The 18,301-nt window shown below is 40.1% G+C and overlaps 2 protein-coding genes across 3 annotated transcripts; both read left to right on the top strand.

The window, feature by feature from the left end:
- The first annotated feature begins 47 nt into the window (after positions 1-47).
- CKAP2 (cytoskeleton associated protein 2) lies at positions 48-7,595 on the top strand. Its single transcript, XM_072360618.1, has 9 exons — positions 48-221; positions 1,372-1,459; positions 1,914-1,989; positions 2,922-3,727; positions 4,218-4,407; positions 4,975-5,142; positions 5,703-5,775; positions 6,219-6,606; positions 6,775-7,595. Exons 1-9 carry the CDS (start codon positions 161-163, stop codon positions 6,995-6,997), a joined length of 2,073 nt encoding a protein of 690 aa, XP_072216719.1. The 5' UTR covers positions 48-160; the 3' UTR covers positions 6,998-7,595.
- A 358-nt stretch (positions 7,596-7,953) lies between these two features.
- LOC140255038 (serine/threonine-protein kinase Nek3-like) lies at positions 7,954-18,266 on the top strand. 2 transcript variants are annotated; one of them, XM_072342314.1, is made up of 15 exons: positions 7,954-8,200; positions 9,079-9,172; positions 9,871-9,968; positions 10,947-11,030; positions 11,988-12,055; positions 12,173-12,259; positions 12,652-12,706; positions 13,139-13,339; positions 13,675-13,741; positions 14,447-14,490; positions 15,343-15,445; positions 16,163-16,309; positions 16,536-16,670; positions 17,589-17,715; positions 18,084-18,266. In XM_072342314.1, the coding sequence occupies exons 1-15, from the start codon at positions 8,084-8,086 to the stop codon at positions 18,148-18,150; spliced, it is 1,494 nt and encodes a 497-aa protein (XP_072198415.1). In that variant the 5' UTR covers positions 7,954-8,083; the 3' UTR covers positions 18,151-18,266. The 2 variants fall into 2 exon arrangements, with proteins under 2 accessions (XP_072198415.1, XP_072198424.1); XM_072342323.1 differs by lacking the exons at positions 13,675-13,741; positions 14,447-14,490.
- Positions 18,267-18,301: the final 35 nt, after the last annotated feature.

Genomic DNA, 18,301 nt, shown 5'->3' with positions numbered 1-18,301 from the left:
TCCGCAGCGCCCTCCAGCGACAGCCCCGAGAACGGCCGCCATCTTCTCCCCGCAGTGCGGGCAGCGCTATTGGCCCGTTCAATTCCCGCGGCCGGCCAATCAGAGAGGCGGAGCGCGGCGGGGATTTCAAACGGCGCGGCCGCTCCCAGCCCGTCCGGCCATGGCGGCGCGGCTCCCCCCGCAGCTCCCCGTCAGCCGCAGGTCCGACCCCAAGTACCGAGGTAAGGCTGCGGCCGGGGCCGGGATGGGCCGGGTTTCCTGCCCCCTGCGTGTCGGTTCTGCAGCAAAGCAATCCGAGCTTCGCTTGGAGCTGACGCACGCTGTCCGTTTGGGGCTCGAGCGGCCTCGTGACAGCTCTCCTGTTTGCTTGCTGTTGTTTTTCTTCGTTTAGCTTTTAACCTTAGAGCGCTCAGTTGAGCACTTGATTCTTTCCTTGCCTTAGAGGATTAATATCTATGTCTCAAAGGCAGTATTCAAGCAATTTCTACTTCCTCGGCTTCCGTAAGGTAGAAATATCTCCACGTTGTGGGAGCACAGGGATGGGACTGCTCGGCCTGGAGAAAAGGCAGCTCTGGGGGTAACCTGAGAGGGGCCGTTCAGTATCTAAAGGGAACAGGCTCGTTAGCAGGGTCTCCTGTGACGGGACAAGGGGAAATGGTTTCAAGGAGGCGAGATTCAGATCGGATACAGGAAAGGAGATACTTTGTGTTCCTTTGTTTACAATAAAGGCGGTGAGGCAGTGGCGCAGGTTGTCGAAAGAGGTGGCTGCCCATCCCTAGGGATAGCTGAGGCCAAGCTGGACCAGGCTCTGAGCAACCTCATCTAACTGCAGATGGCCCTGCTCATCGCTGGGAAGTTATACTGTATAACCTTTAAGGGTCCCTTCCAACTCGAACACTTCTATGACTTGATGCACAGTAACAATCCTAGGTAGCAATTGAAGAAAAGCAAGTGACTTTACAGGTGCTTGGTTGGGTTCACATTTGTTTTTCCCATTAATGGCTATCACAAGTGAAAAGTGGATTTGCTAAAGCAGCAACAGGTATTTTAATGGCATCTATAGACAAGCATGCGGAAAAGACAAAACTGGGCCTAATTTCTTCCTTTTCTTCCCACTGGTTTGGTTTAGGTTTCTTCTAGCTTAGTAGTCAGTGCAGAATAACAGCCGTAGTGTATAGCTGTAAAACTATATTCACCTGCCCCTTGCAGCTGGGCTTCCTCAAGAAATGAGATGTTTGTGAGCATTAAAGAACTGTCTGCTTAACAATGTCTTGTTGCTTTCCTAACTATATTTCTTAGAGGCGAAATATGGTGTTACTAGTTTAGCTGAATGTAACAACGTAATGTATTTCTTTTTTTTAAACCCCTTAGAACAGAGAAGACAAAAAGTTGAAGAATACCTATCAAGAAAAAAGACCTTTTCTGGCATGCCCATTCATGAAAATGAGGCATCAATCAGGTACTATTATTTCCTGCTGTCATTTATATACCATTTGGAAATGGGCAGTTAGGGAGGTGGGCTACTTTAACTGTACTAGTGACCCTATTGTAGTGTTTGATCTGCTTTACTTTTCCTTGCTTTCTGCTTCTTTAGCTATTCCCCTCTCCCCACCCCCCTTCTCCCCAGGCAAGTGTAGCACAGAGGAAACTTGGCCTTTTGTGTCAGCTGCAACATATCCCTAAGCACCAGAATGGTATCTGAAATGAATGTGGTCAGTTAAATTTTCTTCCCTGCCTCAGCCAGCTTTCTGTGGTGTGGGAGATGCGTTGCAGACTGAGCCATGATCATTTCTCTGTCCTGGAGGCAGAGTTCGTGCTGAGCAGAATTGTTTCAGTGTGAGTTCAACTTGTAGATTGCTGCCTGAATTGTATTTCTGTGTTGTGTTTAATCTTTAATTTTATTTTTAATACAGTAGCAGAACTAGGAAAGCAACTAGCAATAAACTGCAAGATAAAGCAAAGCTGTCAGCATCTCCAAAGCCAGAAATGGTAAGTCCTTGACAGTCAAATACTAATAGCGCTCTTTCTGTGGCTACAGTGTTCTGCTTGCTGAAGTCAGAGTACCTGAAATGTAACTTCCAGAGTATGAGGATTTTGCAGGTGCAAAGAGGCACATCTAGTTAAGGTTTTATTTGATGATTGCTTAATGTCTGGCTTTCTTTCAGTCTTCAGGGATACTATTTAAAATCTTATCTAGATCTCCTGACAGAATAGAGAATTCCTCTAGTGTGCTTGTTTGTTTTTAAACTAACCTACAACTGAGTGTTGTAATGCTGGTAGACATAATGTAATCAGAATAGGATGCTGAATATCTAGGAACTAGATGCACTTCGATTATGCTAAGAATGTGAAGACAAGAGTTTTGGGGAGTAGTAGGGGAGAATGGCTTATAAAACAAGGTCTATTTTTTTATCTACAACTCATTAATAACAAACGTTCTTTCTATTTTGGTAGCACATCCTAATGGCCTTATCAAAGACCTTTCTCACTACCTCCATTCACTGGGCGGTACGTGGTGAAAGGAGGAACTGTGCTGCCATTAAGTGATAGGTTATTCAAGTTGTGATTTGCTTTTGACTGCGTGCAGTCAGAAAGCAGTACTGTAGATCTCTTCTTAGCACTGAAAAGCTGACAGTGGCTTTTAGAAGAATTTTCTTTCTGTAGGGAGAGTCCAACCTTCCCTCTTACTCCCAAGGTTAAACTTGATCATTATTGGATTCCTAGATATGAGTTCTGGAGTAATAGTTGACAAATATTCTACTTGGCGTGCGTATATGTATTCTACTTCTGTACCCGCCATCTTTAAATTGGCATTTATTGTTAATTGATTCCCTTAAATATGCAAAAGCCTTTAGAGAACTTTAAACAGCCTGTAACGTGAACGCACATCTAACATCTTCATGGAAATGCTTATTTATCAGGAAGATAAGGAGAACGCCAATGAGCTTTCATGGGACCAATCAAGCAGAACTTCAGAAGAAAATGTTATTTTAAAGTCTTCTACAGTCACTCTGGCATCGGAGGCGGATCCTGAAGATCGCGCTTCAGTGGATAAAGTCACGGAAATCAAGTCTCAGCGTGTATTACTCAGCAAGTCCTTGCAAGTAAAAACGATGAAAGAGAAACAACTGACAGCAGAAAAACAGAGCTCAAATGTCAGCCTACCAAGGAAACCGGTGCTTGGTACGTATCGTGGCAGAGTCATCCAATCCAAGATCAACTCCTTCCGAAAAGCACCGAAGAGTGAGGGAGAGAAGAGTTCTTTGTCAGATGAGAAGCTTCTTACTTCTGCCACCAAACCAGCAGTGAAATCTTTATCCAGAGGCAGCTGCAATGTAGTTCTGAAGACTGTCAAAGTCACAAATTATCCTAATTCTGCGAAACCTAATTGTGTCCCGCCACTACAGAGCAAGCAGTCTGCCAAACCTGCTATTAACTCCCAGTCCAGCCTAAATAAACAGCCATCAACATCTGCTGCAGTACCAAGAAAACTAACAGTCCAAAAAACGATTGGGAAGAGGGGACCTCAGCAACCAAAGGGTGCTTCTATGAGTTCTGACCACGGAACGCTAGGAGTGAAGAAATGTGAGGACCTTTGTAAAGATGGAAAAGCAGAAGCTCCAGCAAAACGATTTTCTGTTGTTCCCAGTGGCAAGCTAGGACAGGATTATAAAGCTAACAACATCAAGAAATCTCTTTTTCTGAAAGAATCGGCAGAGGAGAGAAGGTAACTGAACAAGTCACTGTGTTGTAGCTTGATCATGTGGGGCATTCATATGTTCTTTCAATGAACATTTTACTTGGTCTAGTTCTTGCTGTAGAAGAACTGGATTGTTTGAAATTGACTAAAACTGTGGGTTCAATAGTGAGAAATCAGGATTCAGCCTAGTTGCAAAGCTCTTCAGGCTTGTGCCTGTGCAGTTATAAACATAAATGTTGTTTGCCCTCATTTTTTTTCACGCTGGGTGATGTGAGAGTTTTAAGCATTGCAGTTACTCCTGTAAATGAACTGCATGTGAATGCTAGTGCTTTACAAAGAAAAGACATGTTTATGGACTGAAGAGAAGAACTGGCAGCTGTGCGCCTCTTAGGCTTAGAAGGACTATGTGGATAGTCTTCACAGAATGTGTTTGTGACTTACTGCGATTAATGTCAGTTGATTATAAAAGGAATCATAAAATTTGATTCATTACAGCTAATAATGTTCTTCCATACAGAGTTCGCCTGGCTGAATGGAGGGCATCTAGAGGAAAAGTGATGAAGAGGCCTCCTATATCTGTGCTTCTGGGAACACAGCCTAAGAATGAAGAACAAGAACTCTCTTATGCCGATGGTTCCTTAAATCATGAATTAAATAGTGAAAAAGTCAACAAGACTCTTACAGAATGTCTGCAGTTAGCTGAGCAGGTACTTCGTCTCTTGCCTACAGTTTCTACTCATAGAGCCCTAAAGCATGGGAGTATTGTGAATGTAGTGGGCCTGTGAATCAGATGCAGGGGATTAATTGCTCCTGAAGTTGAGCGATATCATAGGCTTTTGCTGACAGCTGGAGGAATTAGTTGTTGCTCAACCTTACTAACTTGTGGAACTACACAGTATAATTAGATGATAATGGTAAAATCATAAAGTAGAAGAGCTATTAAGTAGCTATCTAAACCATGTTTGCATTTGTGGAAACATGCCTGGATTTCTGGAAGTGTTTATAAAGTAACTCCATGTCTATCTATGGGGCATGCAGTTTTGTACATAAGAGGAATAGCATAATTGGTTTTCATTGGGAAGAACAGGTGAATGAGAATTCTTCAGCTCACTTCATAGTTTAGTGCTGTAAATATTTGCTATTTCCAACTTTCAGGGTTACTTTTCAAAACAGCAACAACAGCCACTTGGCTTTTGGGGTCAGAACTAGCTGAAATATGGTGCTGCAGGATGTTCACTGAACTTGAACTGTTTTTTTTTTTGCTTCAACTTTAGGGATGTCAAGGTAACAAAGCACGTGCCATGTTGGAAGAACTAATAGGGAGTATTCCTGGGGCTAAAAAGCTTTCAAAATATTGGATCTGCTGGATGCGTCTTGAACAGATGGGCCCTCCTGAGAAGCTTGTGGCCGGCTATGAGGAGGCTATTTTGGCAGGAGCAATGGTGAGCAACTTGTCTTGAAGTTTGAGATTAAAAAGCATGCAAGTGTGGTGTGTGTATTTAAAAGAAAAAATAGAAAAAATGCAGCTACTTGTGATTTTAATACATACTTCTGTGACAGAAGGGTCATTGGACTTGTTTGAGTATAAGAACTTGGACTTAGTTTGCTCTGTTATTGCTGTAAATACCTTTCTGCTTTCAAGAATTAAGGTTTAGACTCATCGTAGCACCATATCATGTTCTGAGAAGAAATAAAGGATTAAAGCTTCTAGTATTAGTAGAAATCCAAATAGAACTCAGTTTCACAGTACTGATGGAGTTAATTCCTTTACTTTAATATCAGCAGGGTTTAAGGTCATCAAATACAGCTCTAGTGCACTAAATACAGAAAATGCAGGTTTCATTTATCTTCAGACTTTGCCTGCAAAGCGTCAAATAAAGGATTAAGAGCACGAGTGCTGTATGTTATATACCACTTTCCCTATAACTTACACTAAATAGGATGAAATTAAATATGATTCTGGAATTGTTTTTCTAAAACCAAGTTAAAACCTTTTTTCTAGCCTACAGATGAACTACGGCGCATGCTAATCGATGCTATCAGAAACACTGAGAACTTGGTTAAGTCTGAGGATGGTAAGTATTGAGTGTTTCGTGTTAGTTCAGTGTCTGGCTTGACAAGCAGCACAGATTGTTTAAAACATCTGTGCCTATATTAAGTTATTTCACGTATATTTCTCTTGATTGGTACTTAATTTGAAAACAATTTTGTCTAAAGTAATACTTTAGTAATAAGTTAGTGGAGAAGCTCTTGTGTTCTAACTACTTAAGCTCTCAAGTCAATGTAGTCCAGCTTTTTTAGCCCAAGATTCAAATGGCTAACAGTTCTTTTTATGTATTAAGTCAGTTGCCTCTTTAACATGTAAGCTGCTTCAATAGCAGCTTAAATTGTTGTGGCTCAGACTCAGTTTTGTAGCTTTCATTCTTGTGCAAAAAACTAAGATTTCAGAGATTGCTAAAAACATCCACTTCTCTGTAATTGTAACTAAACACAGCTATACTTTCTTTTTCATTCTTAGGGGGAGCTGTGATAGAAACTCATTTAAGTGAGGTAGTGGAAATCAGCAAAGAACTCAGTTCATCTGTTGAGCAGGTTCACGAGGCCTTCAAGGATCTTAATGTGGATGATCAGAAAGCAGAGAACGATGACAAGAAGGAAGAGACTGGCGATGAAATGGTCAAGAAAGAAGAACCAGATCTAGTCTTTAAACCAGAAGAGATCTTGCCAAAGAAGAAGAAAAAGCACAAAAATAAAGAACGTACAAAAAAGAAAGGGAAATGCGAAAGAAAAGAGCAGGGTGAAGATAAGGTAAAAGATGCAGCTCAAACAGTTAACTCTCCCGAGAAGAATAATGACTCAGGTTCTTCAATGAGTTGCAATCCATCTACCAACCCCTGTTTGGAAAGGTAAGACAAGTTAACTAACTTCAACTGGATGGATGGGGAAACTTGTCCAGTTTTCTTTGGTTATGGGATGATAGAGTTGGAACAGGAATAATGATAGTTCTGCTTCTGTTTGGTTTTAGAGAGGTAGCTTACCTGTTCCCATGTTAAGTAATTGTTTCTTTTCCCAAGTGTGAAGATGCACTATGAAGGAAACGATTCTGACCTGAAGATGATGACCCCTTTGCGGTACTCTCTACGAATTCGGGAGAAGATGTCCAAGTTTTCAGATACTCCTAAAGATTCTCGTGTCTCTTCATCTGAGCAGCTGCAGGAATTGGAATCAAAAGCAACTGCACTTATCCATGAACAGAATGACAAACTGGAAGAAACAAGCGCTGAAGTAGAGGAGTAAGAATTAGCATTAACACTACATGAGGGGGGAGAAATTGATCTTTAAGAAAGCTTGAGTGTCTTATTCTTTTAATGTATTTTTAGCAGCCTTAGGAGAGGAGCATCTAAACCTTGTGTGGATAGCCTAGGATGAAATCTGATTTTAGTAAGCTTTTTATACTTCCTGTGTTTTCAAATTCTTGTGGTAACTCTAATGGGCTGTTTGGTATTTAACGATATCAGTGTCTTCACGTTAAATCTGATTGATACTATATACTTAAAGATTAGGCTTAATGCACTTCATGTAACAGTTTGGTGATTTTATTGTTAATATTTACTGTTTTTCTGTTACAATTCCTGTAAGTTCTTCAGAATTGCATATTCTAAATCTTTGCTTACAGATCAAAAGTAACTTAGGTGTTCCAATAGGGAAATATCTACTACAGAAACCAGCTAGTGTGGTATACAACTAGTTTTAAATGGCAATATCTGTATTTTTAGGGGGTATTTAAACAAAACTGAGTACAATCCCTTTAGTTAGCTTACCATGAATAATCTCCCTAACCACTTTATGTCTCTGTTTCCATTAGTTTGTAATGTGGTAGGCTTATTAAATAACAAATCAGCTGAATTGTATTTGTGTCTTATTTACAGCCTTGGGACTGGGTTTCTGAGTGTTTTAGTTTATTCTAATGTGTCTGCTTTTGAAGTGGCTTTAACTCCACTTATTGTTTAAGATCTTTTTTCCAGTGTTTAGTTTTACGACCACTAGTTTAGTGCACTAAATGTAATGAAAGCACATAGTGACTTGGATTACAGAGCTGAGGCTTTTGTGCAGTATGGAGCAACAACAGCCCCTCAGCACACCACAATGCTCAGCACCGCTCTTTGTTAACCTGCCCTTGCACTGAGGGCTGTGCTCTGCCAACCCCCACCCAGCAGCAGCCGTGCGGCCCCGCCCGCCGCCATGGCTGTGCCTCGTCCTCCCGCGCCGCCTCAGGGGCCGGGGGAGTTGCCGCCTTCCTTCCCCGCCCCGCAGCGGGTTACTCAGCGGTTGGAGGCCGAGCGCCGGGCCTCGAGGGGCCTCGGCTTTCGCAGTTTGTAAAGAATGGAAGCATACGAAGTACTGAAAGTATTGGGAGAGGGATCCTTCGGGAGAGCACTCCTAGTTCGGCACAAAGTCAGCGACCAGAAGTATGCCATGAAGGAAATTAGGCTTCCTGTGGTAAGTGATACACGTGCATCTCCTCCCCTTCCACTTTATATATATATATGTGTTTATTTCAGTGCAGTCTTGGAACTGAACGCCTTTGCTGAGAGTTTAATTTATTGGGCATCTACGTGGTTACTAAGTAACTACCTGATTTAATATGCATAATAGCGAAATCTGATCTGTTTCAGAAGGTATATGATAATAGGACCATAGCATCACAGAATAGCTTGGGTTGGAAAGGATCTGAAAGCCCACTCAGTCCCAACCCCCTGCCCTGGGCAGTGCCATCAGCAGCTCAGGCTGCCCAGGCCCCATCCAACCTGGCCTTGAGCCCCTCCAGGGATGGGGCACCCACAGCTTCTCTGTGCAGCTGTGCCAGGGCCTCACTGCCCTCATGGTGGGAAAACTTCCCTTCCTCTAATGTGGTTGACTGGATTCCAATCCACTTTGCGAGAATCAACGTCTAATGGGGAAATGAGCCTTATGTTATTGCTGAAACTCAGTTATTCGGGTTACCTGTGCTCCATGTAGCTAACAAAAAAAACCACAAAATGGGAGGCACTGGCTTTCTTGAGGTCAAAGCATGTTAATACTTGGGCACTTGGTTTTATACTGAGTTCATGCAGTGCAGCTGTCAGCTGTTCCAAAGGTAGTGTGTGCTGATTTGTTGTTGCATAGTTCTGTGCTGTTAAAATAGAGAATCATTAACTGAACCAGCAATATATCCAGGAAGAAGTCTACAAATAGTAATAAACCTTACATTAAAAAAGATTTCCAAAGGACTTATTAGAATAACAGAATAAAGTTAAAGTGTCATGTGTAAACATGTGTCACGGGTATGTATGAAAATGGGTTAGAGTGACCTTTCTATGATATACTTGCATTTTCAGTCCTCATCTGGCGTAGAGAACTCTAGGAAGGAAGCTATTCTTTTGGCTAAAATGAAACATCCAAATGTTGTTGCCTATAAAGAATCATTTGAAGGTAAATACAAGAATTAAAAATATCTGTATTTAGAATCATAGACTAACAAAGGTTGGGAAAGATCTCCAATATCATCCAGTCCAACTGTCTGCCTATCACCAATATTTCCCACTAAACCATATCTCAGCACATCTAAATGTTTCTTAAACACCTCCAGGGACAGTGACTCCACCACCTCCCTGCGCAGCCCATTCCAACACCTGACCACTCCTTCAGAGAAGAAATTTTACCTTACATCCCACCTGAACATCTCCTACTGCAACTTGAGGCCATTACTTCTAGTTGTATCACTAGTTATGTGGGAGAAGAGGCTGACTTTCACCTAGCGACATCCTCCTGTCAGGATGTTATGGAGAACAGTGAGGTCTCCCCTGAGCCTCCTCTTCTCCAGACTGAACAGTCCCAGTTCCCCCAGCTACTCCCCATTAGACCTGTGCTCCCAGGCCCCTCAGCAGCTTTGTTACTTGTCAACATGTTCCAGGGCCTCAGTATCTTTCTAGTAATGAGAGGCCCAAAACTGAACACAGTAAAGGTTTTGTTTTGTTTTTGAAGTTTAATTGTAAATTTTTATTTAAAGTGGAGTACTCCCATGGTAGGAAAACCATATTTTTAGTGCGTAGTTGGAACTTTATAGTAACAGTAACGTATCTGTTCTGTTCATTAAATTACTAATTATTTGTGAATTGCCTAAAATCTAGCTGATGGACACCTGTATATAGTGATGGAGTATTGTGATGATGGAGATCTAATGCAAAAGATTAAACACCAGAGAGGAAAGTTGTTCCCTGAAGACACGGTAAGAAAATATGTATTTTTGAATCAAGGACCTTGGAATCTTTCTTCACGTAAACTGAAGTACATCAAGAAGTATGTTATGTCACATAAAAGAATTAATAGATATACAAACACCTTAAGCTACATTAAATGGAATAAGATGATAGTAGAGTCTTTACGGTTGGGAAAGATCAGTAAGGTCATCTATTCTAACCATCAACTCATCAACCCATCAAGGGAGTAGAAGCATTGCTTCCTTTGTAATTTCCAGCTTAACAAGTACTGGACTGTAAAAGGAATGAGAAATAAATTGCTGTCTGTATCTGAGAAATGTGTGAACGGTGTGAAAAACAGATTTGAACGCATAAATGCATGCAGTTAAGAAAGAATTTAATACAGGACAGTCAAGTAAGAGGTACTGCAAATGAAAAAATGAAGTACTGTGCTGAGATAATAGAAATTAGCCAAGAGACTAAATAAATTATTATGCAGCAGTTGGACATTTGAAGCAAATGTGATGCATGAACTCCTTTTGTTGTGGAAACTATGAAATTATTTAGGAGAAAGCTCAAAGTTCTGTTGTTGTGATTTGAAAGCCTCATCCTGCCACTTATAAGCATCATCTCTGTTAAAACAAAAAGACCAGAATCCTCAGCTCATGTCGTACTTAGATTGTCTGAACATCTCTACAACCATTACTTTGTACATGTAAAATAATACAGTTCATTTTAGAGACGGTATTGTCTCAGTGCAAGTATTTTTAATCTGCTTATTTGCTATGAAATGTTAATTAGCACACATGTAAAATGACCTGTACTGCCTCCCCGGCTTCATGATTGTTCTGTGTTATTGGCTTTTTTTCTAGACACAGCGTTCTTTCTGCCATGTTAAAATATATATACTTATAGTTGAAAGAATTCAGCCTTTTGTGGAAATTGGAAGCCATTGTGCTGGAGTTACTTATGACTCTCAGTCATAAGTGCACTTTCTTTTTTTTCAGATCCTTTGCTGGTTTGTGCAGATGTGCCTTGGTGTGAAGCACATTCATGATAAGCGTGTATTGCACAGGGATATCAAATCTAAGGTGAGCAGAGCAAATTGGTTTGGTTTTTTTACCACTTACAACTCCTCTGCATGCAGATGTTCAATTCTGCCTCCTACATGCTGTCTTTCACTTGTATGGAACCTCATGGTCTTACACATCATCTTAATGTCATTATCCCCTTCATAGCCACACTGGTGATAGCACCGAGTGCTTGTGGCAGACTGCAGATAATTTAGAACAATAATAGAAGCGTGAAAAAAGGTGGATGGAGTAAACAATTTGTAAATATCTTGCCTCTACTTTTTTCTTTCTTACTATTTCTTAGCAAAAAGATAGAAACTCAGAAGCGTACTGTGTAATCAACAAGTATATAATCAACAAGTGTATTGAGAAGTTAAGCTGGCCTTTAGAGAGTGTATAGCAAGAAAGATTATCATGTTGGAAAAGAATTATTGGAAATAAATGGAAGATGCCCTCTGGTGTTGTAAGCTTGAAAGAAAACTCCAAGAGAAGTGATCACCAGAGAGATATTCTTCCCCAGGGGCAGTCAGCCCTTAAATGGGGTCTAGGAAAGGTGCAGCCAGGCTCCCCCCTCTTCTGGTCACATAGCTGCATTGCCTTCACCTGTGCTCCCAGGGCCGACTCATTGCTCACCACAGGTGGTCAGTCAGAGGTTCAGACTGTGATTCAACAGTTCCCGTACACGTGCCCTTGGTGCTTTGAGTACAGCACTGAGATGAAGGCATTTCTAAGATCTGATTCTTTCTCTGTTACTGATGCTGAGAATTTGAGCCCATACTGCTATTCCGTTTGCCTTTAAACAAGACATACTACTTAGTTTTGTTTTTTCCTAGAAGCATTAGGTTGAGCAAGTGAAAGGAACCACAAAATGTCAGAAATGACCATCAGTGTCTTTTTTTTTTTGTATGTACAAACTGCAGAAGCATTTCCTAAAAATTATTAAGTGTATAAATCATTTCTTCTCTTGAAATGCAGAACGTCTTTCTCACTCAAAATGGAAAAGTAAAATTGGGAGATTTTGGATCTGCACGACTTCTTGCACAGTACGTGGATATTTCCACTGATCTCAGTGGTGCTGAGTCTTATTTTACAATACATAAGTAGTACAGAATGTCTCGAAGCATTACATCTCATGTGGATTTTCTTTGTCATTTCAATAGCCCAGTGTCATATGCCTGCACATATGTGGGAACTCCTTACTACGTACCTCCTGAAATATGGGAAAACATGCCGTACAACAACAAAAGGTACTCATGTTTTCAGTGGTCACAGATAATGACTGACAGACTTGTTATTCTTATCTGACTTTGTGGTTGATATTTGTTTGATTTCAGGAAAGTACTGAGTTGAGAAAGAGGTAATTTCTGGGGTGGGGGGGCCTTAGGTGCAAATGCCTGACTTCCTCTTTATTTAGGTAACTGAAAGCATAGCATCTTCAATCTTAGAAGTTCAAAAACTGACCTCTGTGTGCATTTGTAAGAGTAAATAAGGCTTGTTTTATTTTCTTAAGCTCTTCTTGCCTGTCTTAATGTAGGGATGATGGCTACAGAACTGATGACTCTTAGATTTATTGAACCCAGTTACTCTAGTCCTTATGGGGGAACTTTTCTGTTTTTCTTATCTTTCTCTATGCCTACAGTGATATATGGTCTCTGGGGTGCATCCTGTATGAGCTGTGCACTCTCAGACATCCGGTAAGTATGGCTATTCTGATATTAGGACAGTTTTGAAACTGCTTAAAATTTAATCAGCAGTTAGCTGAACTTGGATGCATTCATAGAGAAATACATTTTTGACCAAAGTGTTCCCTTTTTAGCAGCAATGAAATTTTACATATCGGAGATGTTTTAATTCTCAGGAAATTGTATCTGTTTAATTGTTAGCATAACTAAATGCCCATTTAAAAGCTCTGTAAAATAGCAGTTGATGTATTCACTCAAAGTTATAATTGCACACCCGAATAACAGCCTGAAATTCCCAAATCAGTTGCCAAATCAGTATGACTATAGAGAATCTACATAGATTCATAGCACTATTATTGTATAATAAAGTTGCTCTTCAGTGACATCAATTTGTTTAATGCTTTACACACTGTGTGCTCTGATGTTCATTTATTTTTAATGCAGTTTCAAGCCAACAGCTGGAAACATCTAATCCTGAAGATATGCAAAGGATCCTACAGTCCACTGCCATCTCACTATTCCTATGAACTCCATTACTTAATAAAACAGATGTTTAAAAGAAATCCAAAGAATCGTCCATCAGCGACTACTATTCTTGCAAGAGGTTGCTTAGCCAAACTTATCGAGAATGGTTTCCCTTCTGAGGTACAGTGTAGTCTTTGTCTCTGGATTTGAACAGTAATATCTACGTGTCAGACACTAAATAAATTTCTTTTGTAATTCGGTAGGATATAACAGTATGAAATGTAGTGTTGTGTAGGTCCTACGTTAAAGGCTATAAACGTGTTTGTAGACATCCCAGAAAAATGAGTTTTCTGAAGGGTTTTAAGAAGAAAAGTTGAATAACTGGCATCGTGCTGCTAAAATAAGGCATTATTATCTGCAACAATACTTTTGTGTAGTAAGTCTCTTTCTAACAAATGCCATATACAGTAGCTTGAGAAAGATTATAGTACGAGCATTTGTACATACAATTCCAGGTGACAGAATACAAGCAAGAATTAAAGGAAATGAGGAAATGTAAAGGCACTGCAATGAGACCAAAAGGTCAGTGATGTTTTTCTTGATAAGGAGTAATGAAGTGACTAGGAATTGTAAGATCTTAAATACACCTGTAAAATTTTTTATATTGTATGCCTGAATCAATTTTAATTGTTTCAAAATTTGATATTCCAGAACTTGTAATACAGTAGTACACTGTTTGAGTATTTTCCATACATTCCGCCATGAAGCTTCATGTTAGAAGGCTTGTAATTGGGCATAGCTGAGTGCTATACGCCATTACCTTCCCTTTGTCAGTGCAGTGCTGCAGTAAAAGATTTTAAGTCTTAGACCTGTGCCAGGATTAAGCTTGTTCATCTTTAAACGAGCAAAACTTTTTGCTGTTGTACTTATTTTAAATGTGACTGGGCTTTCTTTCTCAGAACACAGAGAACACTTTCTCAAACAGCAAGCTATTTTTGTTGGTTGGATTTTATCTAATGCATAAATTTAACTACACTGCATGCATTTAATGACACTCAAATTCATACGCAACTGCAGCCCAAGCAGTTGTATTTTATTGCAGAAAGGTTCAGAGGATCTTAACATTGAGGGACTCAGTGTTGAGAATGAGAAACACAGACAGGAGTGTGAAGTAATTTTCATCATCATTTCAACATCAGTGGTAATGATGTCGTGCTTCTTGAGTACCGCTTTACCAGATGTTTGCCAAAGGTATTAACTCCTGAATCTGTCCCCTTAATGTATCAGGTAGTGTTGCAACTGGTGGAGGCTCAAAGAAGGAAGAAAGTAAGGTAGGCGTTCAAATATAAATATACTATTTACACTTTGACAGTTTAGAATGTTCTGTATTAGAAAAAACTATCATTCTGGTAATGCTAAACTGTATCACCTGCACTCAAACTGCAGAGTTCAACTGCAGTTTCAGACCTTTGTAACATTTTGATGTTTGCCACATTTGGTTCAGTTCCAAAGCGGGTTTCATTATCGTTATGTTAATAATAATCTCACTTTTCTGAGTTCTAAGATACTGCATAAAATTACACATTTTCTTTGCTTTAGGGACAGCCTCCTGTAGAAACAATCTGGTCTGGACATCATTCTCACTAGGTTTTAGCACCAGTGTGAGATCGTAAGTGAGGAGTATTAAGCAACAAGTGACCGAGAAATTACTTCTGAGTAGATTGTAGCACAGCCTGTCCCAGCTATATTGAGTATATTTTTCAAAGCATGTTGCCAGTTGGGCTCAATTTGTTTTCTTTTAATAGACCTGTCAATCTGGAAAGCTTAATATTTGAGTCCGACTTGTTCTCTCAGGGAACAGGACTCGCGTGTCTTTATATTGCTACTGTTTGCAAATGTAAAACAAATAAATCAAAAATTCACAAATGGCATCAAGTAACTACATTCATCCTTAGCCTCAAAAACAGATTGTCAAGAAAAGAACATGGAGTGCGAATAGTAGTGTAAAAATAGATGCAGTGCAATTGCTGTTGCTGTGGCTTTCATGGTATCTGTGGTTTAGTTTCCTGATCCTTAGGCTGACCATCTTGTAAAATTGTAATGCTTAACACCATATTAATATTACTGCTTTGTTTCTCTGGACAACAAAGGTAATGATTAACACGGTCCTTATTCTCTTAAAGCAAAGCAAAGGTGTGAGTAGCATGTGTAGCGAGTTGAAAAGTGAGAATACTACTAAAGGTTTGAATGAATGCGCAAGAGAACAAAGGAAAAGTGATGAGGAGGGTAAGTTGTACAATTTTAAGACTTAGGAATGTCCTTCTAACATAGTGATTTTAAATGATGTTGATCTGGACCTTTAAACAGGTGGAGCCTCAAGCCTGCATCTACATATAGGGAACTTATAATCAGGAGGGGAGTCAACTCTTTGAAAGGGCTGATAATATCAGGACAAGGGGAAAATAGTTCTAAGTTGAAAGAGGGAAGATTTAGGTTGGACATTAGGGGGAAGTTCTTTACTGCGAGAGTGGTGAGGTCCTGGAACAGGCTGCCCAGGGAGGTTGTGGATGCCCCATCCTTGGAGGTATTCAAGCCAGGTTGGATGGGGCCCTGGGCAACCTGATCTAGTAATTGTGGAAGTTTGGTGGCCCTGCCAGGCAGGGGGGTTGGAGCTTCATGATCCTTGAGGTCCCTTCCAACCCGGGTCATTCTGTGTGATTCTGTGATAAATCGACGCCACTGTCTGTTGCTTCCTAATTGTATTGATTCTAAATGCTCATCTGAAGTTTTTAAAAACGTTTTGGCCGAAGTATTAAGAAAGGATTGTTTGCAAACATTTGGTATAGAGTAAATGGGCTCAATGAGGTTATTCTGCACCCTTTTTCTAAGTTAAGAATTGTGCTTGTAGAATCAAATATGAAATGCTGAACGCTTAGTGCTACTTTGAATGTACACAGTAAACAGCGAGATATCTGCTGTTGTCTTTTGTTGTTGTAATTACAGCAGAAACTCTGGAAGTCCTCTCAGGAATTACTGATTTGACACATCTCCACAGGAGACAATGGGAGAAGAGGACGTGCAGTACTGTAGTGGATGTCCTGGAAAATGCTCCCTTGCTTTCTACCAGTTTTACATCCAAAGAGAATAAAAGTAAGATTTAATCAAGTGTGTTTTAATTGAAATAGTATCAGAGCTACTTTACGGATGTTAAAAACCTAAACTTCACAGGAAATTTTTAAAGTGATGTAAAAAATCATTTACAAACATTCTATTAACAAACACTTAGGAAATAATTGCAATTAAGAAATAATTGCAGTTGATGTTGCTAATCCAATTTCATTTGAGTAATAGTATTTAATACTGATTTTGTACCTAGATGGCTCTGTTACAAACTACAGTGAAAATAAGCCACGAAAGCAGTGGACTAAGGAAACTCCTCGGACCCTGATGAACATCCTCAATAATGCAGATGTCAGCTTAGCGTTTAAAACATACACAATTTATAAACCAGGTAAATTCCTATGTTTATTAATAGGCCATGTGTATAGAGATTGAACACTAATGCACGTGTCACAACTGACATGAACAACATAGATTTTGTTTAAACAATAAAAGTTGACCAAATTAAATGTGAACGTGGAGAAAAACATCCGACTGAGAATTCTTGAGTGACTGTATGTCCCTGCTGCATCTATGAAAGGTTTTCACTTGAAGAGTTAAACAACCTCTGCCCTCCTAAGTGACATAGTATGAGAGCTGTTGAGATGAAGTAATTAGGCTGTAGACTCATGAGGGAGTCCACTTTGACTGAGTTAGTACCACCTTGTTTTGGAGAGGGGATTGGTAGGATGGCAGAAGGTAAATGTAGGCTATAGATATGTCTTGCTGCAGGTGTGGATACTGGAATGGCCTGCCCAGGGAGGTGGCAGTGTTCAAGAGGTGTCTAGATGATGAGCTATGACATATGGTTTAATGGCTTGTGGTAGCAATGGTAATGGGAGGACGATTGGACTGGCTGATCTTGTAGGTCCTTTCCAACCTTGTGATTCTGTGATTCTCTCATTCTATGAAAGAATCATAGAACATCCCAAGTTGGAAGGGACTCACAAGGATCACTGAGTCAAACTTCTGTCTCCACACAAGAGCACCCAAAACTCAGGCCGTATATCTGAGAGCATTGTCCAGATGCTCCTTGACCTCCTGCAGCTCAGGGCTGTGCTGTACTGTACAGCCTGTTCCGTGCCCACCGCCCTCTGGGGCAGAGCCTTTTCATTATATCCAACCTTAAGCCGCTGGTTTATCTCTCTGCATAAAATAGGTAATGGCTTGTACTTGAATCTGCCAAGATCTAGATGCAAACTAGAAAATTGTACGTACATTATTAATAATTTTATTCTAAAACTTATGATTTTGTCTTATGCTTTCAAAGCTTCTGAAAATATATTAAGAGGTCCACTTTCTGATGACACTGAAGCATCTGATGAACTAGATGGGGAACATGAAGATATTGACACAGATTTGGAGAGACTCGAGCCTAGATCCGATGAAGACGATACGTATGTCCAGATGGCATCCTTGTATTTTTGTTTTGTTTCATTAAAGCAATTAAAAAGTATTATATGGCACTTGGAGATGACCTACTCAGGTAGGGATGTACTGCAGTCCAACTGCAAGGCCTTCATATCAACACACATACAGTGTCTTGTTGTGTGCGTTTGTCTTTGCAGCTGATGAAGCTTTGGGTAAATTGGGTACTGATTCCCTACTGATTCATAAGTCTCTGGTGTTGATGTTTTTAACAGAATTCCTCACAGTGATTGTAATTTTAGAAAAAGAAAGAGGAAAAAAAACACAAGGAAGAGAAAGGTTTTATGAAGTTACATTAGTTTGCTTTGCAAAATAACCTTCTGAAATCTATTTTTAGGGACTTTGAGGAAGATGACCCAGACTGGGTGTCAGAACTGGAAACGGTATTGAAACACGCTGACTGAAAACCTGGAGTTCTTCTACAGTAACGAAAGTCAGTCTTGCCACTATCTGTAATCCAGTCTGTTGTTATTAAAAGTTAGAGTTATTAATAAAATCACCTCAGTCAAAAAATTCGGAATATGCGAATTTTCTGTATCACAAACCTGAGGGGGA

This window comes from Excalfactoria chinensis, chromosome 1 (genome assembly GCF_039878825.1).
Source record: "Excalfactoria chinensis isolate bCotChi1 chromosome 1, bCotChi1.hap2, whole genome shotgun sequence".
Lineage (NCBI taxonomy): Eukaryota > Metazoa > Chordata > Aves > Galliformes > Phasianidae > Excalfactoria > Excalfactoria chinensis.
The sequence above is the reverse complement of the archived record's forward strand: the minus strand, read 5'-3'. Positions and strand labels throughout refer to the sequence as shown.

Coding starts and splice junctions, on each gene's coding strand:
- CKAP2 (XM_072360618.1), top strand. CDS start 161: ATGGCGGCGCGGCTCCCCCCGCAGCTCCCCGTCAGCCGCAGGTCCGAC. Junction 1,990..2,921: donor CATCTCCAAAGCCAGAAATG/GTAAGTCCTTGA, acceptor CTTATTTATCAG/GAAGATAAGGAGAACGCCAA. Junction 4,408..4,974: donor GTCTGCAGTTAGCTGAGCAG/GTACTTCGTCTC, acceptor CTTCAACTTTAG/GGATGTCAAGGTAACAAAGC.
- LOC140255038 (XM_072342314.1), top strand. CDS start 8,084: ATGGAAGCATACGAAGTACTGAAAGTATTGGGAGAGGGATCCTTCGGG. Junction 8,201..9,078: donor AGGAAATTAGGCTTCCTGTG/GTAAGTGATACA, acceptor TTGCATTTTCAG/TCCTCATCTGGCGTAGAGAA. Junction 16,671..17,588: donor ATACACAATTTATAAACCAG/GTAAATTCCTAT, acceptor ATGCTTTCAAAG/CTTCTGAAAATATATTAAGA.